The sequence below is a fragment of the Candoia aspera genome, chromosome 3 (assembly GCF_035149785.1).
Source record: "Candoia aspera isolate rCanAsp1 chromosome 3, rCanAsp1.hap2, whole genome shotgun sequence".
NCBI classification, from domain to species: Eukaryota; Metazoa; Chordata; class Lepidosauria; order Squamata; family Boidae; genus Candoia; species Candoia aspera.
This window is the reverse complement of record NC_086155.1, coordinates 156,061,263-156,085,001: the sequence shown is the minus strand read 5'-3', so window position 1 is coordinate 156,085,001 and position 23,739 is coordinate 156,061,263. Positions and strand designations below refer to the sequence as shown.

At 41.2% G+C, this 23,739-nt stretch overlaps 1 protein-coding gene across 2 annotated transcripts in view; it reads right to left on the bottom strand.

Moving 5' to 3' along the window:
• AFG3L2 (AFG3 like matrix AAA peptidase subunit 2) overlaps positions 1 to 22,235 on the bottom strand; it is a 44,534-nt gene extending 22,299 nt beyond the window's left edge. The window contains exons 1-6 of one of the 2 annotated variants that reach the window (XM_063299084.1): positions 22,001 to 22,235; positions 20,266 to 20,365; positions 16,586 to 16,654; positions 13,414 to 13,529; positions 11,772 to 11,924; positions 3,247 to 3,321 (exon numbers count right to left, since the gene is read on the bottom strand). In XM_063299084.1, the coding sequence (XP_063155154.1) occupies positions 3,247 to 3,321; positions 11,772 to 11,924; positions 13,414 to 13,529; positions 16,586 to 16,654; positions 20,266 to 20,365; positions 22,001 to 22,123 (636 nt within the window). In that variant the 5' untranslated portion in view covers positions 22,124 to 22,235. The remainder of the gene's footprint in view (positions 1 to 3,246; positions 3,322 to 11,771; positions 11,925 to 13,413; positions 13,530 to 16,585; positions 16,655 to 20,265; positions 20,366 to 22,000) is intronic. The other variant, XM_063299083.1, reaches the window with a different exon arrangement.
• Positions 22,236 to 23,739: the final 1,504 nt, after the last annotated feature.

Sequence of the window (23,739 nt, the reverse complement as noted above, 5' to 3'; positions counted from 1 at the left end):
TAATTTTTTGAAAATAACGTAGGTAAAGGCACCGATTTAAGAGTGGTTTGGGATGCAAGTAAAGCTTTTATTGGAGGTTATTTTATACAACTTAATATTGAACTCCAAAAGAAGAATCAAGAGAAAACACAAGCTATTTTGGATGAGATAAAGAAGAAAGAAGAATTAAAGAAATTAAGAAAAAGAAGGTAAGTATTTCTCAACAAATTAAGCTTTTATAATGACAATTATCTATGTTATATGTAAGAGAAATGGAAATAAAAATGAATTATGCAAAGCAAAAAATTTTTGGCCTTGCAAATAAACCAGGGAACTGGCTAGCATATAAATTACAAAAAAGAAAAAAGAAAAAAAAGAAAGAAAATGATATTGAAATTACAAGAGGGACATACTGTATTAATAGACAATGCGGCCATACAAAAAGCATTTTATCAATATTATTCCAACTTGTATAAAGGAAGTGACATCTCTCTAAAGAATATATATGGATTATCTAAAGAAACAAAATTTACCAAGGATTATAGAGGAACAGAGACAGATTGTTAATGGACCTATAAAAATAAGGGAAGTTCCTGAAGCTATAAAAAAGATTAAACCAGGAAAGGTGCCTGGACCAGATGGATTATCAGGTTCTTATTATAAATGTTTTGAGGATGAACTTTTATAACTCTTACAAAACATGATGAACTCTATCTTACAGGGAGGAAAGATGCCAGAGAGTTGGAAAGAGGCCAATATAGCACTAATACCTAAAGAGGGACAAGATTTGACTTTAACTAGAAACTATAGGCCAATATCATTATTGAATAATGACTACAAGTTGTTCACAACGATTTTAGCCGATAGACTGAAAATTTTGCAAGAATTTATTCATGAGGATCAAGGTTGGCTTTTACCTAAAAGACAACTAAAGGACCATCTTAGAAATGTGTTGGACATCTTGGAATATTTGGAGCAACATAATGAAAAACAAGCCTCATTGATTTCCTTAGATGCAGAGAAGGCCTTTGACAATTTGAACTGGGCTTTCTTGTTCACAGATTTGGAAGATATGGATTTTGGAGAGAACTTTATAAAATGGGTAAGATTGATTTACACTTCACAGAAAGCACAAATAATTGTTAATGGAGATCTAACAAAACCCTGAGAGATACAAAAAGGAACAAAACAGGGATGCCCACTGTTTCCTTTCTTGTTTATATTGGTCCTTTAAATACTGAATAGAGATATTAGACAAGATGAGAGGATTATGGGAGTAAAGATTAAAAAAGAAACTTATAATTTAAGAGTTTTTGCAGATGAATAAATATTGGTTCTGGAAGATCCTTTAAAGAGAAGGATAGATCTAAATCTGTGTGGCAGGGGAAAAAAACACGAGTTAAATATAAGGTCTTACAAGATGCAAAGGAAAGAGGAGGATTGGGTCTACCTGATTTAAAATTGCATTTTGCAGCTTGCTGTTTGGTTTAGATGAAAGAGCGGGTGGTGAGAAATAGAAGGCTTTTGGAGTTAGAAGGACGCAACCTGAGATTTGGGTGGCATGGATATTTGTGGTACAACAAAATCAAGGTTAATGTGGATTTTAAAAATCATTATGTTAGATGTGCCATATTGAGAATATGGAATAGATGCAAACCCAGATTGTGCCCGAAAATACCTTTGTGGCTCTCAGAACAAGAAGCATTTTATAGTCGAGAAATAATAGGCAAACACAAATGGCTAACTTATTGTGAAATACTAGAATTTTGTCAAAGGGAATGTAAAATAAAATTAAGAGAAGAACTGGTGGCAGAGGGATATAGTTGTCAATGGTTCTCTTATTTACAATCATCAGAAAGATTTAAAGTAGACAAAAGAGTTTATGGTTTTTAACATTGTAAGATAAAACTTTTGGTTATAATGTACAGATGAAACAATGGGAAAATATGTGGTTGAAAGGACTGAAATTTACACGATGTTATAATCCTTAAAGATAATTTTTATAAGATGAAGTACCATTGGTATATGTCACCAGAGAAATTGTTTAGAATGTATAAAGGTACTTCAAATTTATGTTGAAAATGTGAACAAGAAGGGACATTATATCCTGTTTGGTGATGTGTAAAAAAGCTAGAAAATTCTGGATTCAATACACACTGAGTCAGAGGATTTTGAAGATTAATATATAACTGAGACCAGAGGTTTTTCTTTGGGATTGATGGACAAACAGCTGGAAAAAAGTCATGGAACTTTATTTTTGTACATAATAACTACAGTGAGATTATTGTATGCACAAAGATGGAAAGATCTGGCATTACCCACAATGGAGGAATGGTTGGCGAAGATGATGGAATTTGCTGAGATGGCTAAATTCACTTCTTCGATCAGAGAGAAGACAGTATCTACATTTATTGCTGCCTGGAAACCCCTTATGGACTTTTTGCGTAAAACAGAAAAAAACGAACTTATGAATTATGATTCTGATGATTAGACAGAATAGTATAAAAAGAAGAGAATTATGTTCTAACCGTAGAGTAAGAGGTAAATTTATAATTGTACTTATAACTGCTGTAAAAAGATCAGAAGCTACTTCTTTGTATCTTTTTTCTTTCTTTTCTATTTTTCTTTTAATTCTTTTCCCTTCTTGTACTTTCAGCTTTCTCTCTCTTTTTCTTACTTTATATTAGTTTGTATTATATCTTTCTTTTTTAAAATCTTTAATAAAAAAATTATATACTGTATATAAAAAAACTAAAAGAAATGCCTCTGCAGCCTTTTTTAGAATTTGTGACTGATCCTGAAAAACTAGGTTTTTAAAGTGTGGCTTGTTGGAAAAGATTTCAGAGTCTGTCAAAGATGACCACTAGAATTTTCTATGGTACTGGTATGGATTACTGTTGTTTACAAAATACAAAACCAAGTGTCATCCACCCTTTAGTTTTTGTAACGCCAAATTTAGTCAGAATCTGCCTAACTCCAATACTATAAAGGAAATGTGTAACCATAGCAAGAACAAGAAAATTCTGCATTACTGAGCTGTTTACCAGATCAAAATTAAAAACACAAATTCCTTAGGGTGCTGCAAAAATCACTTCTGTCCCACCAAATTCAAACCGTAGTTTTGTCATTTACATATGAGGACCCAGCCCCTTACCCTGATATGCTACTTAACATGGGAGCCAGACATCTATTTAACTTATAGGAATGCATATAATTGTAAATGTTGCACCCTCTTGATGTTCACAGGCAACTATGAATTCAATTTACCCCATCAACAGGAGATTTCCCTGGAATAAAGATGACTCTAACAAAGCGCTTGTTCACCACTTCTAGTTTGTCCACCTACCAAAAAGAAAAGGAACATATTATTACCGGTATTCCTTGTTCATGTAATACTATATCTCTGCTAGTATAAAGGTAGCAAAGCATTAATATTAGATTTATTAACTTTTCCAAATTACTCTCCTTGCTAATTAAACTAGAGGCTTTAAAGCTGGATCTGTGCTACACACCTGTAAAAAAAGTGTTTGATTTAAAATAAGAAATAAGGTAGATGAAGTTGATAAATTCTCCCCCTGAGCAGACTACTATTGCTTCCTGCAATCCATAAAACTGTGTAATTTTCCTGACCATCAGTCCAGTATATAAAATTGGACAATGGGAAGAAGCATCACAGGAAGTAAATGAGAATCCATCACTCCCTGCTTTGTTGTTCTTTTTGTGCCTTAAATTGTACTGGTGGGGTCATCCTTTAAATGATTGTAACAGAACAGCACCTGAAGCCATGGATCTTTTAACATTTCTTAAGCCTAGTTTAAAGCTACTTTATTTGGCAAAATGTGCACCTTTCAGTGCCTGCAACGGAGTTTTTTCTGAATTTCAGCTTTCCTATTTAAACTTTTGAGGTACTATAAACAGTTAAATGTACCTTAGAGATAATCAGTAAGGCAGATTGCTCCATTATCCTCCCCCTAATATTTTATAGTGGTATGCAAGAAAAAGGCTTTTCTGAGTCTGCCACTGCAAGATTAACAGACTTATGGATCTCAAGAGATACATAAGCTAATAGGAAGATACCTATTTGCTTATCTTGAAGATCATTTTTTTCCCTAACAAAAAACTGGAATTAGAGAATATCTTGCCCTCAGTTCAGTGTCTATGTGGTAAAAGTACTACTACCTTCTCCAAAGAAGGATAGATTTTATTTTTGGGGGAAAAATAAGAAAGTAAGTCCTAAAGATCTGAAACTAGGGAACCAAACTGAACATGTATTTATTCATATGCAAAGGTGGGATAAGGATGATTATTTTTTTAAAAAAATAGATCTGCAAGTACATTCCAAGTACATACAACCTTCTGAATATTTTAAAGAAATCCTGTTCAGGATGCTTTAGGTGTTCAATGTTTTTCAGACAAGATGGCTTAGGGCAGAGATGGAATTCCCAGGGTGTAAGGCTCTTCCATCTGGCCTGTCAAACTTGGGCAGGAGGTCCTTCTCTCTCTCTAAAACACTGCAGTTTGAACCAAATTGCTCTGTATCTCTTTCTGGGTGATCTAGTGAGGAGGGAATCAAGTTTCTTCCTCTGTCGCCAGATTACTAGGACTTTAGACAGGCTAAAGATCCACTTTCTGACACTATGCAGCCTCCAGGATGTCCAGGAGCAATCTTTATATCCTATATTTTCCTCTGGAAGTCCAAAGCAACTTACGTGGGCATAGTCCTTTATGCCTTTTCAACAATATCATGTAAAGTAGACTGACTGAGAGAATGGGGCCCAAAGTCTCTCAATAAGTTTCCATGGATGAGGATGGAATCAAAACTGGTCCCTCCAGTCCTAGTTCCAACACTTTAATTGCTACTCTGCTTTGTGTCATGCTCCCATATCAAACATTCCCAGAACATCTGATCCGACTTGCATGCATGAATGGAATCAACACAGGTTGAGATTTGCAAGTCAGTAGAAGTGGGAGTGGGGACAAGCCAGGAGTGTGAAAGCATCTTGTTTGGGCTCTCTCTGGCATCCAAGGTCATCCAGCAGAGCCGTTGCAGACATCTGCACAGAACTGAACGGACTGGCACGGAAAGCGGGGCTGCATACCGAAGAAGGGGGAGGGGGCTGAGTTCATTGGGCGGTTTAACTTGGGGAAAGCGCGGGAACTTCTGTTCGCAACTTTTTCCTTGTACTGCACACTACACTCCATTAAAGAGATTTCTACTTAATCACGTATGAATCGAATATAATGGGAAGTTGAGTAGGCAGTCATCACACTTCAGATCATGGATCAATAAAACTGTTCCTTGTGCCAACTTTAGAATGTCTTCTAAAACACACACACCGTAAAGTCCTTATTACACTAATTACAATGTTAAGTACCTGAACTCTGCCACACATTCATTAACATACCAGTCAACAGTGAGAGCAGCCATAATATTTAGAAGCTGAAGTATTTTCCAGAAACTAAAGCATCTAATCAAGAAACCCACATGCAACTAAAGCACTAATGTATTTGGGCCTTGCAACACGAGGAACAATCATACAGTGATTCTGTGTAATGATTGCCTAATCCCAAATACTCAGTCTCACAAGCTCGGGCTTAAAGATAACTGATTTATTAAAAGGAATAGTATGCAAATACAGAGAAAGCTGAGAATGAGCAAAAGCGCGCCAAATACAAACTTAAAAGCCTTGCTTGCGATCAAGTCCCGCCCTATCGCCCGTCAGGACGCTCCCCCTCCCAGGTGCGAGAATCCGTTAGACGCGCCTGGGAAAGTAACCTTGAACAGGAGCGCAAACCCAAACATGCATTCCAAGCCCTGAAAACAATGAAGGGCAAAGGAATGGAAAAACCCCGGGTGAAGGAACACGGAACAGAAAAAGACATGTGAAACGTTACAATGTTAACCAGACATTGAAATGAGAACATGACATATTGCCCCCTCAAAAGAAACTAGGGAGCCGGTTTGTCAGGATAGGCAGAGTGGAATTGGGTTACGAGACGAGGGGAATGAACGTCAGGAGCAGCAACCCATTCAGGATGAGGGAAATGTTTCCAGCGGACGAGGTACTGTAAAGCGGAGCGCTGGCGGCGGGAGTCGAGGATGGATGCCACCTCGAAATGTTGCTGGTTGTCAATCATGAGGGGAGGTGGAGGAATGGGTTGCGGATGCCAACGGTCCGACGACAGGCAGGGTTTGAGTAAACTACAATGGAAAACAGGATGTAAACGTTTAAGGTTGTGAGGCAAATCAAGTTTAAACGTAACAGGGTTGATTTGAGCAACAATTGAAAAAGGTCCGACAAATTTAGGGCCAAGTTTCTTAGAGGGTTGTGGGGACTTGATAAACTTAGTTGATAAGTAGACTTTATCCCCGACCGTAAAGGATGGTTCTGGGGAACGCTTTGCATCGGCATGGCGTTTATAGGTAGCCTGGGCATGGTGGAGAGCGAGTAGAATATTAGACCATGAGTCTTTGAGAGATTCTGCCCAGTCAGCAAGGGTGGCTGGTAGCGGTTGAGGATGAGGAAGTTCAGGAATAGGAACAAAGTCACGTCCAAAAACTGTTTTAAAGGGAACTTGACCAGTGGTTTGATGAACGGAATTGTTGTAAGCAACCTCAGCAAATGGGAGTAAATCGACCCAGTTGTCTTGTTGGTAGTTAACAAAAGCCCGGAGGTATTGTTCCAATGTAGAATTAACCGCCTCTGTAGATCCGTCCGTTTCCGGATGCCAGGCAGTGGAAAGGGACTGTTTTGTACCCAAAAGTTTTAAAAACGCCCGCCAAAATTGTGACGTAAATTGTGTGCCTCTGTCACTCACCAAACGGGCGGGGATACCGTGGAGGCGGTACACGTGGATGAGGAAGAGGCGTGCCAGCTGTTGGGCGGTGGGGATAGAAGCGCATGGGACAAAGTGGGCTTGTTTGGAAAAAAAATCTTTAACGACCCAAATGACAGTTTTGCGTTGACTAGGGGGTAGATCAACGATAAAGTCCATGGAGATGTCCTGCCAAGGGACAGATGGAGTGGCAACAGGTTGAAGGAGCCCTTGGGGTTTGCCTGGTTTGCGCTTTATCGCCGCACATACCGGGCACGCAGTGACATACTCCTTCAAGTCTTTAAGCAAAGTTGGCCACCAGAATTGCCGGCGAATGAGGTGCAGAGTTTTGACGTAGCCAAAGTGTCCAGCTAGCTTGTCATCGTGGCAGCGCTGGAGTATGGTTTTTCGCATTGCCTCGGGGACATAGAGCCGATCGTTGCGCCAGGCAAAATCATCGGTGAAAGTTAAAATGTGTCTATTGGCTTGTAACCAAGTGTCTGTTTTAAGGTGGGAAAGCAACTGTTGTTGCAAATCGGAAGGAATTGACAAGTGCGGCGAGCGGCTGGAAGGCAGAGCGGTTGGAGGCTGAGTTGATTGCGCTCGGGTTTGGCTGCGAGTCACTGCTGCCAAACTTAATTGTTTGTCGGTCCAGATGGTACCTTGGACCGTTGGCCCTGGGCCAGCGTCTTGGGGTCTGCGCGAGAGCGCATCAGCTAAAAAGTTTTTCTTGCCTGGTATAAATTTAAGGGTGAAGTCGAAGCGGCTGAAGAACTCAGCCCAGCGGAGCTGTTTGGGACTGAGTTTTCGACTGGTGCTTAGAGCTTCCAGGTTTTTATGGTCAGTCCAGACTTCAAAAGGTTTTGAAGTGCCTTCCAATAGGTGTCGCCATGCTTCTAACGCCGTTTTTACAGCAAAAGCCTCTTTTTCCCAAACGTGCCATCTTCTCTCTGTTTCAGTGAATTTGCGAGAGAGGTAGGCACAGGGTTTTAAAGCGGCTGATTGGTCGGCTTGTAACAGAATTGCTCCTATGGAAAAATCAGAAGCGTCGACTTGTACAACGAAGGGTTTAGAGGGGTTTGGATGCTGTAAAATTGGTTCTGTGGTAAAGATTTGTTTAAGCGCTTCGAACGCTTGCTGACAAGCAGGAGTCCATTTAAGGAGCGCGCCTGGGTTCTTTGAACGTCGCGTATCCCCCTGTCCTTTAGTTTTTAACAGTTCAGTAAGGGGGAGGGCGATTTCTGCAAAATTTTGGGCGAATGCCCGATAGAAATTAGAGAATCCCAGGAAACTTTGTAATTGTCGCCTGGTACGGGGAGGCTCCCATGCCACAATAGCTTCTACTTTTGCAGGGTCCATTTCAATGCCCTGAGCTGAAATTCGGTAGCCTAGGTAATCAATTTGCGACTGATGAAATGCACATTTTGACAATTTTGCGTACAACTCTGCTTTTTTCAACTTAGCCAGTACTTGACGCACCAAGTGGATATGTTCTGACATGGTTTCAGTATAAATCAATACATCATCCAAATATACTAGTACCCCCTTGAATAGGTGGTCATGCAAAACCTCATTGATTAGTTGCATAAAGACCCCAGGTGCCCCAGACAAACCGAATGGTAAGACTTTATATTGGAAAGCCCCAAGAGGACAGTTAAATGCTGTCTTCCACTCATCCCCTTTCCTTATTCGAATGCGAAAGTAAGCTTCTCTCAAATCCAGTTTTGAGAAAATTTTTCCTCTGGCCAGATGTGATAACATATCTTTGATCAGGGGCAAAGGATATTTATTTAATATTGAGACCGCATTGAGCCCGCGGAAATCGGTACAAAGCCTTAATGACCCATCCTTTTTTGGCCGGAATAGGACAGGAGCGCCTACCGGGGAATTTGCCGGCTCAATGAAACCCCTAGCCAGGTTTTTGTCAATGAACTCCCTTAGCGTGGTAAGCTCTTTGGGAGACATGGGGTATATTTTTGGGTGAGGCAATTTTACATTTGGTAAAAACTCAATGGCACAGTCCGTTTTTCGGTGGGGTGGCAAGCGATCCGCTTCCTTTTCCCCAAATACTTCAGCAAAATCCTGATACTGATTGGGTAGTCCCTCAAGAGGTTGAAGCGTTTGCACAGTAGTATACGCTACCCCTCCACCCTCCATGTCCTCCAGTAGGTCCTTTTCTGGTACTTTGTAAAATCCATCTGCAAACGTCACAGTTCTATGCAGCCAGTTGATAAAAGGGTTTTGTTGCACAAACCAAGGCATCCCCAAGATTACCAGAGGACCCCCCACTGGAGCTACCACAAATGGCAGCTTTTCCTGATGGGAGCCCATCTGCAAGGCGACCAGTTCCGTGGAAAGATTGACTGCTTTCCCTCCCGCCATAGTTCCATCCAATTGGGTGAAAATCATGGGTCTTGGCAACGGGAACATGGGCAGTTCCAGAGCCGCTACGACATCAGGGTGCATTAGGGAACGGGAGCAACCCGAGTCTAGCATGGCCCACACTTCCACCGTTTTGGTTTTTGAACTCAGTTTAACTTTAACAGTCAGTGTGGGGAAGTTTCCACTCACCGAATCATGGTTACGCCCGGTTTCTTCCACCTGCCCTAGGGCGCCCTTCAGGGCAGGTGGTAGGCTTTTCCCGCCGGCTGCTCGAATTGCAACTCTTCTTCCTCATCTCCGAAGGGTAGGTCTGGGGGGTCCAGTTCCGCGAGGGCTGCCTTCAGTTTTCGCGGTGGAGCAGGAGCAGGCGACTTTACCGTGGGTTTCGTCTGTCGTTCCTCTGGACGGCGTCTCGGGCACGACGTGGCTCGATGCCCCTCTTTCCCACATCTGAGGCACTGACCCTTGGAGAACCGTCGCTCCCTCTCCTCTTCCCAGGTTTTCGGTTTGGGGCGGCTGGCAAGTCCAGATGTGCGCGCTCCTCTAGCAAGACGTGTTTGTCTAAGCTCTTTGGTATGGGCATAGGTTTGTAGGGCATTTTCTGCGCTTCCCGCCAACTGAATCCACCCATATAGCGTTTTGGGATCATCTCTGCCTAGTGCCCATCGAAGGATTTCGGGTTCTAGCCCCTGCTTGAACAATTCGATGATTGTTGGCTCAGACCAGTCTTCCACTTTGCCTGCCAAAGCTTTAAACTCCAACGCATATTTGGCCACTGAGAGGGACCCTTGGTAGAGTTTCCGCAGGTCATTTTTGGCCGTTTCTTGAGCTAGGGGGTCTTCGAAATGCTCCTTAAGTGCCCACAAAAAGTCATCGAAGTCCTCTAACTCATTTGCCTCCGCTTGGCATAGTTGCACATACCAATCCGCTGCCCTTCCTCTCAGCTTGTTGGCAATGAAATTGATCTTGCCATGTTCAGACCGAAAGTTTCGACCCCAATCTTCTATGTAATGTTTGGCATTAGTAATAAAGAAGGAGAGCGTTGTGGGATCCCCATCGAACTTCACTCCAAATGGTGGGAAGGTTCTTGCCGGCTCAGCTGGCTGTGGCGGTGCCGCGAATGTCAGCGTACGCCGAGCCCCCATGGGTGGTCGATCCCTAGGGGGTCTTGCCTCTCGCTCCCCCCCTTGACGTGCTGATCGAGTCTTGCTTCTCCCCCGGGTCGACATGGTACTGTGCCTGGGGTACTGTGACGGCTCTTCTTCCCAATCCTCCGGGGTGGGCTCTGCTTCTCTGGGTAGATCCTCTCTGGGTAGATCCTTGAGGATCGTCACTATTAAATCCATTTTATCTTCCAATGCCCTCATACGGGCCGGAGTGACCGGCTCCTCCTGGGGTTGGTTGGTTACCACCACCCTCGGTGACAAGGGGACTTCGTGCTCCCAGGACAATTGTGGAGACCCCCTCCCCGGTGCTCTTTCCATGACAGTTCTATGTTCACTCCTGAGACTCTCCTGCATGGATATCAGCAGCTCGTCCAATTGGATATCTCGCAACTCCCGACGAGCTGCTCTTTGCGCTCTCGATGTTAGCGCTGGCCGGCTTTTGGCCGCCTCCCGCTCCTCTTCGCTTCCCTCACTTGCGCGAAGTTGAGGTTCTGTCATCGCTAGCGTTCCCTCTTATCCAAGGATTGGATGGGGCTAGCGGCAAATGGATAAAATGATTCTCAGCTTTATGTAATGATTGCCTAATCCCAAATACTCAGTCTCACAAGCTCGGGCTTAAAGATAACTGATTTATTAAAAGGAATAGTATGCAAATACAGAGAAAGCTGAGAATGAGCAAAAGCGCGCCAAATACAAACTTAAAAGCCTTGCTTGCGATCAAGTCCCGCCCTATCGCCCGTCAGGACGCTCCCCCTCCCAGGTGCGAGAATCCGTTAGACGCGCCTGGGAAAGTAACCTTGAACAGGAGCGCAAACCCAAACATGCATTCCAAGCCCTGAAAACAATGAAGGGCAAAGGAATGGAAAAACCCCGGGTGAAGGAACACGGAACAGAAAAAGACATGTGAAACGTTACAATGTTAACCAGACATTGAAATGAGAACATGACATTCTGGTTCCACTGAATACAGGAAACTGCCTTATACTGGCCAAACCACCAGTCCATCAGGAATAGACAACCTATAAATCTATAGATTTTGCTGAACTTCAGCTTGCAACAGATTCAGCTGCCATGATGAATAGCGAGGAATGTCTAAATATTATAGTTCAATTATGTCAGGTGAGTTACCATTTGTCCACTTCTCTGACTGGCATCAGTTCTTCTAGGGTTTTAGATAGGAGTCTTTTTATACCTTTGGACACAAGGGATTAAAGCTTGAGTCTTCTGCATGCAAAACACTAGCTCTGTCTAGTGCCCTTGATAGTATATAGCTATTTTATTTATTTCTCTATAAAATTATACTACAAGTCCAGACTAAACTTTCTACGATTTGCTAGGTTAATCTGTGTTGACCTGAGTTTAGTCTCATTGATTTTAAATTATACAGTGATGCTATCTTTTATGAGATGATTTCCTAAGGCTACTTACGACTCCTTTGGAAAGGTAGTTGTTGACAAAGTCCTTCCATGTGATTTCTCTTCCAGAATTCCTGAAGATAACGTAATATACTAGCACAGACCAGAAAAGAGAAGTCGAGATGAAATAATACCGAAACTCTTTGTCATCCCAGGGAAAATCACCCTAAAAGGAGAGAAAAGGAATTATTAGCTACAGAGGACAATTTTGTATAAAAAGATAACAGATTTCTTATTTTACACTAACAAAAGCAAGCATATAGCTTTTTAAATATTTAAATAAACCCCAGGCAACATTTGGCCTCGGGTTAAGATATAAAGCAGATATCGGTTGACTTCCTGCTAATGGATTAGCTGCTGGGCGGGGCTAAACTAGCTTCTGGTTCCAAAAAAAAAAAAAAAAAAGATAAAGGCAGCCCCTTTGCAAAGCACTGTTGGGCGGGGCTGAGCTAGCCTTTTTTTTTAAGGTGAAGCTAGATCAGCCCCGCCCAGCAGCTCTTTGCAAAGGGGCTGCTTTTACCATGGGCTGGGTGGCTGTGGCTTTCCCGGGCGTTGCAAGCAGGCCCAGAGTGCGCAGGGTGCAGGATGGCCAAAAGGGCAGTATGGGGGTGGGGAGATAGCTGCGTGGAGGGATTTGAAGGCAATCCCTTACCTTGCTGAGGCTCGGGGCTGGGAGGTATCAAGCCTGGAATGGCTTGGATTGGGGTGGGTCCTTGGCTAAAGACCGGTAAAATTCACTTAATGACAGCAAGGGGAATTGCCAGGATTGTGGTCACTAAGTGAAGTGGCCACGTGATATCTTGCTTAACTTTTCCTCTCCCCACTACAGTATGACTGACTGGAACCTCTCCCTCGAAAACCACTGTAAAACAGCATGGGGGTGGCCAGTAGGATACTGACCAATCCAGCAGGACCGGGAGAATCACACTACTCTATCCCAGTCCCACCACAGATCATCCATAATGGCAATCAATATTGTTTCAGTGCCACATTCAGGTCTGAAACACAACTGAAAAGTGTTTAGCTAATCCGTTTCTTCCAAGACTCCTTGTAACAGTAAGTCCACCATATTCTCAACAACCTCCCTAAAAAGGGAAGGCTGAAGACTAGATGATTATTGTTGTTGGGTTCAGTCACGGCTTCTTCAGGAGGGGGCACATCACCACTTCCTTCAAAGCAGATGGGACCATCTTCTTTCTCAAGGATGTATTACCTACACCCCAACCCAACTTCCTGCTATCTCCCCAGAGGCTTTCACCAATCAGGAAGGGTAGGTATCCAAACCTCAGGTGGCAGAATTGATCTCACAGAAAACCTTGTCCACTTCCTTAGGATCACTGAATCAAACTAAACTGAGATTACTTCACAAGACATAGCCTCAAGCAGCTCTGTAAGATTTGCTCAGCTGGCACCCAACATCAGGCAAATTTAATTTTATCTTCCAGATGTCTTGAAAACTCCTCACCCCAGTGCACTAACTGTTCTTTGGTCTGTCCTTCTCTAATAGGGTCCAAGTAATTGAAGTGATGAATTAAAATGCTCCTTTAATTGGTATATTACAAAATAATGATTCATGAGTTGATAAATAGTTGGTAAAAGCAAGTTGGTAAATAGTGACATTAAAAAAAGAAGTAGATGAAGAAAAGAATTGGAACCTTTTGCAGTCTTGACCACCAGTTAGTATCTTCTTTCTTGCCACCTTTTTTGCCCCCACTACCACCTCCTCCACTGCCAGACTTGGAAGGTTGCTGGGATTCAGCCTCCTTTGTATCTATATTAAATATGCATATATGTTTCAATGGAAATTATAAAGGATTTATTAAAATTATCAATGACATTCTCAGATATTGTCAGTTTTGTATACACAATACTTATACAACATTAATTGCCTAAATAGCCAAGCTACACCTTCAAGTAATTGTACTGCGATCTAGCAAAATCATTTTTGCACATCTAACCCCAGAATTGTTGGGAGTCAAGATGGCATACAAATTTGATTAATACACTCCTATTCTATTATTAAGGGACGCGGTGGCGCTGCGGGTTAAACCGCTGAGCTGCCGATCGGAAGGTCGGCGGTTCGAAACCGCGCGGCGGGGTGAGCTCCCGTTGCTCGTCCCAGCTCCTGCACACCAAGCAGTTCGAAAACATGCAAATGTGAGTAGATTAATTGGTACCGCTTCGGCGGGAAGGTAACGGCGTTCCGTGAGTCATGCCGGCCACATGACCCGGAAGTGTCTATGACAACGCCGGCTCCAAGGCTTAGAAACGGAGATGAGCACCGCCCCCTAGAGTCGGACACGACTGGACTTTACGTCAAGGGAAACCTTTACCTTTTATTCTATTACATCCAGCATCTAATATTACTGTTGTTGTCCTCTGTTTCCCACCCAGCTGAATAAAGATGCCATGGTGCAGGAAAATACAAAGTATTATTGCAATACAATATGAGGTGGCTCCAGCCACTTTGTGCCAATAATCACAAAGCCAAGAGGTCTCTGAAAATGTACTGTAAGTTGCTAATCCTGGAGACTTTCAAGTTATCAAATGCCAATTTTTAATGTAAGAAAAGGGGGGAAATTATTCACTATGTGACTGTAAAACATTTATATTAACTATATATAATTTCAATTAGATTTAAACATTAACATAATTTTATTTGGGCCCCATTTGACATTTTTTGCAGGATGGCACTTCATTCAAATAATGTGGTTTCAGCCTTGCTATAGAGAAGGGTATTTCTGGAAGATACTGCCTTCCCTGTGTCAGGAGTCACAGTGACTTCTTTCCCACAAACTACAGAGAATTTTAAACAACTGATTCTGGAGTTTTTGCAGTTTCACAAAGTTTGCCTATACACAGCTATTTCAAGATAATAACCTGAAAAAAAAACATTATACTAATATTCAAATCATGTGATTATGCTAACAATGTTAGAGCATGTAAGTACTGGTAATGAGGGAGACAGTTTTGTAAAAAATTTACAAATTATAGAGAGCCCCTCAGGAAGATATGCAGGAATAAATTGGTATGACTAGGATGTTTCAGGCACAGCTTGCTATTTTCCAATACAGTACTGGATTTCAGTATGACAAAATCCAGTTTTCAGTGAAAAGATAATCTACTCTCAGTTTCTTTCATATATTTCCAGTTGTGTTTATTAAAATATCTGTGGTAATGTTATGGCCTGCAAAATGGAAGGCTGGAAATTCAAACTCTCCTCTCCCAGATGCCCTCCGGTTCCTTGTAATTGCTCTGAAGTAGCAGCTTGGTCATTCCTGCTGCAACCACTATCCTTCAGGGGGTCTTACCTGGCATCTAGCCCCTAACATTGATATGTAAGACGGATAGGATTCTCTTACGCTATGGTGCTTTTCTAGCAACTAAAACGCCAAAAAGCAAAAGTTGAAATAATTTTGAAAGTGCCACAGACTGTTTGTATAATATATTAAAACCTCTTTTTAGCTGTAGGCATTAAAAAGCAGATATTCAGTGTGGAAGGAGAAATTACGGAGTTGCTCTGAGGACATTTTTACTGCAACTTTCATATTAGCTAAGAAAGAAAGAAATCCAATATAAAATGAAATATTCCAGGCAGAATATTTGAAGTGATGCTTCAAATGAAAGGCCCTCAACCCCAAATCTCTGAAGAGACTAGAGAGAAGTTTAATTACAGATTATCATAATTGCTTGTCTCTCTCTCTCTCTCTCCCCACTTCCCCCACCCCCATGAATATAGCTAGAACTATCAATAAAGGCTAAACTAAACACCTAATTTTGTAACTGGTACAAAGAGAGAGAGAGACTTGGCATAATGCAGGAAAGAGAAATAAAAAATCTAGCAGAAATTCCTGGCTACACATATCTATTTATTTCTACACAAACAGCTGATGGGGAAGATGAAAACATTGTCTTTTACTGGGCCTCTCTCTACAAACTTTTTTCTTTCACTGCATTTTTAACAAAGACATATGCAGTATGACTGTGTGTGTGGGAGACAGAGATAATGTCTCTGATCTGTACATGACAAAAGGGGATCTCTCACTCATGACAATATGAATTGTGAAACTGAGACTGTAGTTTGGCAAGCAGGCTGGGTTCCCATCTACATTATTTTACTGTGATTGCCCAGCTAATTCTGTTTATGCTACTCCATCAGTGGTATCCTCAGGGAGGAAAGGGTCAGAACTAGCAAGATGGCAGATGGACCATTACAATACAAACCTCACTTCTTTAGGCAGCATACAATGTTGGCAGATGTACAAGAGGTGGAACTTCCACCAAGATGCTTCTTCTGCGCTCTTGCTGATTTTGACACCCCCTCCTATGAGCACTATTGCCCTCCTTGTTACCCCTTCTCTTTGTCCTCTTACTATTTTCAAATGGATGCACAATGGATACTGAATAATCAGCTCTTTGCTTTTGAGCAACACCCAAGACCATTAGGGTAATGAATTCCAAAAGGCATGTGAGACTGTTAGACATAAGCAGAGTCAGGATGAGTCCATATATAATTCTAAACAAGGTATATAACAAATCTCTGACAAAGAACTAACAACTGAATAGAGTGAATTCAAATCTGAAATGTGAGTACATCCAACAGACTTTTTCTAGCTAAAATGTACTAACAGAAAGGAAAAGAACACAACAGAAGTAAAGACCAGGAAGATTATCTTTGGGGGAGGTCAGTTCAGCCAATTTAAGTACTGAATTAGGAAACAATAAACATGTATACTGGTGCAAGTGATCATTTGGATTAATGAGTACTAAAGATGCTAAAGTTAATATTCATTCTATATACAGGCCTCTAATGAAAGAGCTTGGTACCTTTGGGTTCTCCATTGGAATCTTTTGCTTCATTAGGTTTCTTTCCTCCAGGAAAGTATTTTTCAAATCCTATTAAAAGAAAGCAGTGGAAATAAAAATCACCTATACATTGATGCCTAAGACAGTAAACCTTCATTATATATATTATCAGTTGGCTTCCAGGTGCAATTCAAGGTGCTGGTTATCACCCTTAAAGCCCTTCAGGGCATACAGCCTGACTATCTGAGAGGCCATTTATCTCCAACTGCTTCTGCCCATCTGGTGCAATCTAGCAGGATAGGTGCACTCCAGATCCTATCCATCAAACAGGGTCATCTTACAAGATTCAGCAAGCACACCAATCTGGTTACAGCTCCTGCCCTCTGGAATGATATACCTGAAATATTTGTGCAGCTTCCACCCTTATGTCCCAGAAACTAATAAAAAACTGGTTGTTCTCCCGGACCTTGGAACAGGGTGGTTGTAGAGCTCCTTTTACATTAGATTAATATTTTCTGGTTTAAGACTATATTCTCTTTTCTTATACATATTTTTTCTTTTATTTGTAAACTACCCAGAGTCATCATGGAGTCAGGCAACCTTGAAATTGGATTAAATAAATAAATAAAATAGAAACCCCATGAATCAAAGAAGTGAAAGAGACTTATAATTGTAATTTGTAGTTCTTCCGTATCTTTATATTCCCAGATCCTTAATTCTATCAGGTGGGTAATCCAGTTAAGCTGTAGTTCTTCTACAGGAAAGGAAATGTATTTATTCATGCTCACAAACATATTTCTATAAAAGCCCTGTTCCTAAAAAAACAAAACAAAAAAACTAGGATTTATCCCTGGTGGATCCCAGAACAAAAAAAGGAATGGACAGGATGACTTTTGATCTGTGCCTTAGAAGTATTTTTGACATTCAAAACATGTATATGTACATGCAAATTTCTTATTTCTTAAGAAACAAAGTCAAATTTAAGAGTATTTTATTCAGCTGGATTATAAAGAAGGGGGAAGTCAGAAATTAAATATTTACCTATAAATATATTAGGTTTTTTTGCACATTTATAAATAATAATATAGTAGAGATTTTGGCATTAAGCTCAAAACATTATACTTCTTTTTTATATCACAAAGACAACTCAATGTACTCTGTTTGGTATCTTTTATTAATGTCAGATTGACCATTAATTGTGTAACTTCAGTAACTATCTGTCCATTTGTAGACAGATTGTGAATGCTACCACCTGTCATTTAGATCCATGCCCCTCCTGGCTGGTGAAAGCAGCTTGGGTGGTGACGTGGTTGGGTTCAAGCGATGGTAAATACATCCTTGAGAGATGTATTTACCATCGCTTTAAGGAGGCGCTGGTGCACCCGCTCCTCAAGAAGCCATCGCTGGACCCAACTATGCTGGGCAATTTTTGTCCAGTCTCCCACCTCCCCTTTTTAGGGAAAGTAGTTGAGAAGGTGGTGGCGCTGCAACTCCAGAGGATTCTGGATGAAATGGATTATCTAGATCCCTTCTAGTCAGGTTTCAGGACAGGATATGGGACAGAAACTGCATTGGTCACACTTATGGATGATCTTTGGCGGGAGTCGGATGGGGGCAGTGTATCCACCCTTGCTCTTCTTGACCTCTCAGCTGCTTTCGATACCATCAACCATGGTATCCTTTTGGGACAGCTTAGGGAGTTGGGGGTGGGCGGAGTGGTTCTGTGCTGGTTCACCTCCTTCCTCCCGGGCCGGTCCCAATCGGTGGTGATAGGAGCAAGAGATCCAACCCTCAATCCCTCTGTTGTGGGGTGCTGCAGGGTTCGGTTCTCTCTCCTTATTCAATATCTACATGAAACCACTGGGTGAGATCATCCATCACCATGGGATGAGGTATCATCAGTATGCTGATGATACCCAATTATACATCTCCATCCCGGGTAAGTGATACAGTGACTGCCCTTTCTTGCTGCCTGGGGGCTGTGGGGGTCTGGATGGGGAACAGCAGGCTTCAGCTGAACCCTGATAAGACGGCGTGGCTGTGGGTTGACAGCTCCTCTGTTACTGGGAAATTGTCATCTTTAGTTCTGGATGGGGTTGCACTGCCCCAGACAGACCTGGTGCGTAATTTGGGTGTTTTTCTGGACTCACGACTCCTGCAGGTGGCAGTCGTGGCCAGGAAGGTCTTTGCTCAACTTCATGTTGTGTATCAGTTATGCCTGTTCCTGGAGCAAGAAGCCCTCTGAACAGTCACTCATGCCCTGGTCATCTCCCATATAGACTATTGCAATGTGCTCTACATGGAGCTACCCTTGAAGAGTATCCGGAAGCTTCAGCTGGTCCAGAATGCAGCTGCGCGGGCTGTTTTTGGTGCCCTACCTTTACTGCTCAAGCTGCACTGGGTGCCAGTTTGCTTCCAGGTCCAATTCAAGGTTTTGGTTATCACCTTTAAAGCCCTACATGGCACGGGGCCAGGTTACCTGAGGGACCGCCTCATCCCCATAACATCGACCCATCCCACCTGATCATGCAGAGCAGGCATGTTGCAGACCCCGTCTGTAAGAGAATTTCATCTGGCGGGTCCAGGAAGCGGGCCTTCTCTGCAGTGGCCCCCATCCTTTGGAACATCTTGCCCCCAGAGGTGAGGCAGGCCCCTTCACTCCTGACCTTCCGGAAGGCCCTGAAGACTTGGTTCTGCTGTCTCGCTTGGGGTGGGAAGGTGGGTAGCCATTCTTGGGGGTGGCTAGTGCCTTAGAGCCCTTCCCACAGGATTGGAATTTTTATAGCCACTTGGATTCTATATTTATTTATTTATATTGTATTTTATATTTGTAACTTGTTTTTACTTTTTATGGGAATTTAACGTTTATTGTTATGGTATTGATTTTATTGTGGACCGCCCAGAGTCCCTCTTTTGGGGGAGATGGGCAGTAACAAAATTTGAATAATAAAAAAATAAAATCTCTTTTTTGAAAATGTTAGTTTTAAATAAAAAATTTAAAAAGTATTTGACTTGAAAGTAACTGGAGCAGAAGGAAGTTTTTAAAATATATGAAAATACATTAATAATTCCATTATATTGATATCATGGAATTCTAAGATGTTGAAACTCAAATTATAGAAGTGTTAGTAGAAGCGATGGTTGAAGCCTACATATTATCAGCTTAAATCTGGTTGAACTACTAGTTTCCCATGAGTATTACTGTAAACATTATACAACTTCAGAAAGATATAGCTGCTGTACATTTATTATTTCTTTTTTGAGATGGTATGATACAAGGAATTTTCCAAATAGAAATGGAAATTTCACTGAATGAAATTGATTACATTCTAAACCTTGCTACTTTTTATCAGCCACCCATGACAAATAAAATACATACTTTGCAGAGAATGACAATATGTACAATAAAAATGAAAATATGAAATGTGGATTAGTTTCAGAATTAATCATACTCAGAACAAACTTTGTGAAATTAATGACAGTTAAATTACTTTTATCTCAGTGGATTTATTTAAAGTATGACTAAATTTGAAGTATTTTTAAATAACAATACAATCTGCAAATCAGTTTCATATATCTCTCTTGCCATCCAGAATAAGTTAGCACTAAAAATTTCTTGTTACCTGTATATATACCTTTACAATAACAGGAAGTAATAGTATGTAAGCTATATGGCATCACTATTATAGAGCAATAATTACCTTTTGGAGGTTGGGAAAAAAGTTTTTGATAAGCAGCAATTACATTTACAAGGACACTGCTTCTGTTTGGAGGAACTTGGGAGATCACTTTCTCATGAAGCTGAAAAATTAAGAATATTCATTGTAAGACTGAAAATGTTTCCAGAATTTTTCTTAGTACAATTCTATGCATGTTTAAAAGTAACTTAAGATGCTTTCAGTGAGGCTTACTTGTAAACTGCATCTAACTATTTTCTTACATTTTAATCTATACAAACCTAATATATCCCAAGTCACACTCTCACAGTATTGTACATTCCCTGACATCTTCTGAATTCCCATGAATGCCCCAGGAAAACAGTACTTAGATATGGCTTTTATCATCCAACAATACCACACAAGTGTAGAAAATACACTTGGAATTTCTTAAACATTACAGCAGGCTTATATTTAACAGCATATTGGTCACCACAGATGACCAGAAAGTCCATGAAAGCAAGTGGGAGATGAGGATTCCATTCTTCCTGGTTAGCACTTCCTTGATGTCTATGCCAGCCATGGAGTACAAATAATCTCCTTATTCACAATTAGCACTGAAGTCAAATTATCTGATAAAGGGGAAATAAAGTGCTGTACTGTATCATTCTTCTGGCAGTAAATTTAATAGAAGTCTTATTTTTCTGTTTGACTAGTTTTAAATCAGGTTAGGTTCATACATTGTGCTAAACTGTGGTTCACTGAGTAACAGAATATGAAGGACTGGGTTCAAACAAGCAACAAACAGACCATATTATGGTTCAGCATGGTGTGCAGACCAGGACTCTTTCTTTTCATGCTGGTTATGAAAACTGGAAGGGAGCTCCTTCTCTGAAACTTGCATGAAAACAAAACTTCTTTAAGTTAATCTCTTTCCAGAGTAATATTTTTTCCTAGAATTATTTATCAGATTAACTAAAAAGCATAATTAATATGTGCTAAAACATACTGAATAAAATTCTTGCTTAATAAATTCCTTATGGCACTTATTCCTTATTTATGACACTTAGCCAAGCACTCTACAAGAATCCTGGTACATTATAGAGGGTAGGAGATTCTGTACTATATATATATATATATATATATATATATATATATATATATATTGCTTTTCATGATGTTGGTTCACTCAAGTTCACTACAGAGGATACCCCATCTTAGAAGACTATAGATATTGTCTATATCAATATCTGTATCAATATATTGTCAATCTGCAGCAAAGAAACAACTTTCAGAATGGTTAAAGCTATACAGGGAAACTTTATGTAAACATCTTTAAACTCTTAAAAGCACTACACAAACATGGTGGCTGAGTTTTTGCTAGTAGGAGAAAGCAGATTGCCTGGGAAAAACAGGTCCTGTAGCCCAAAATATCTAGAGGATACAAAATGGGCAAAACCTGGTGTTGACAATAAGCCACGAGGGTCAGGTATCTAATTCAGGGTAAAGCATCTTCCTAATATCCTAATGATTATCACCTATTATTATTCTTATTAGTATTAAAGTTACCCTGAAGTAAGCGATCCTGATCGGAACAGGCAATGCTGTTATCCTCGCAGCGAGCAAAAACGCAAGCTACGCAATTTACGTTTCGTTGCAGCTGCTGGCTCAGGTGGTTCGGGCGAACAGGGGCGCAGGCAACGCTGCGGGGAGGGCGGCAGTGGAGGCGTAGGAAGAAGGCACCCGTCTGCCCTTGTCCTGCTTATCGTGTGTGACTCACCAGTCTCATGGAGCGGGAAGGGACCGCTCGACCTCGGCTCCGAAGCAGCAGCTGAGCTCCGGGGACCCCAGTAGGGGTGCGCCGGCAACAACCGCGCGACAGCCAGAGGCAGCGATGAGCCATGACCCCCCAAACAGGCCAAAAGGCCCCACAAACACCGCGCTGTCACGCCTCCTAGAGGACTGAACCACACTCGTGGCGCCCAGCTTGCGTCATGGCGTCGGCGTCCTCCTCCCCTTCCCCGCGCGCGCGCAGACTGTCTCCACGCCTGCGCGCTTTTCCTCGAGTGCTCCGCCTCTCCTTGCAGCCGTGAAGCCGTTTCATTTCTCTTGATTGCGGAAGCGTCGCTGTTTCCCAAAGCAGCGGTTTTCGAGCAACGGTGCCTTCGGGCCTCCCCAGAAAGATCCTTACAAACACGAAGAGGGAAGGTCAGTTAAATCAGCCAAAAATCCGAGAACAGAAGTTGCATAAGCGGAGACAATAACTTTGGAAAGTTATAGGCTTATAATTTATTTCTTCATGCATCAAGAGTTTTGCAGAAGAGCATCTGTCAAAGATGACTCTTCAATTTTTATTTTCTATGTTTTTGCTTCAAGACCATATAATAATATAATTATATAATTATATAATAATAATAATAATTTACAAAACTAATTCAATTTGAACAGAGCAAGTCAAATATTGCTGGCTTGTTTTCTTTCAGAATTCTTAGACATACCTGATTATTGGGAACTGGGCTACTACAGTTTTTGAGGAATACAACAGGACTCTTACATAGGCAAGGTTACTTAAAAGGAAATCCCACAATGTTTAGTGGGATTTATTTTCAAGTAAGTACAAATGGAACTGCTGTGATTACGTTAAATGAATATAAACCCTGTTTTTCTGGTTAAGTGATAACAATTATCCAGAAAAAAAAACCTTAAATGGTTTCAGTTCTGCTCCCAAATCTGAAAGACTATTTTCTACACTTCAATTTTAACATGGCAATGTAGGTGTAGGCTACTGAACCAGCTTGAACTGGAGCCCAGAAGTGTGAGAATCTGAGTTCTAGGACATTTTGAGAAGCAGCAAGAGCATTAGTAGCAAAAAATGTTGTATCTTGGCCTTTCTTCACAAGATTAGTTACACCACTGCATGACTGGTCCAGCCTCCCATCAGATAAGTATAAGAAAATTACAGCTTGGAAAGGACTTAACTGTGTGTTTCACTAAAGGTTTTATTATCTCTAAGGTGGAGGATATTGCTGGAGGTGTTTAAAAAAGACTGGATGGCCATTTGTCTGGATGCTATAATAGTAGATTCTAGCACAGGGCAGGTAGGGGGATGCACTAGTTCTTCAAGTCTGCTTCAGCCTTTACATTATATAATTCTATGAATTACAATTAAATGGAAACAATCTGTACTTAAGTTATTTATTACTTATGGTGGTTTGTTTGTTTGTTTTCTATCCCGGATTTATTATTTTTTTATAAATAACTCAAGGTGGCGAACATACCTAATACTCCTTCCTCCTCCTATTTTCCCACAACAGCAACCCTGTGAAGTGAGTTGGGTTGAAAGAGAGTGACTGGCTCAAGGTCACCCAGCCAGCTTTCATGCCTAAGGAGGGACTAGAACTCTCAGTCTCCTGGTTTCTAGCCCCTTGCCTTAACCATTAGACCAAACTGGCTTTATAACAAATAAAACCACTACTGTACAGCAAAAATAAAAAATAAAACATGTTGCTAATAATTAAT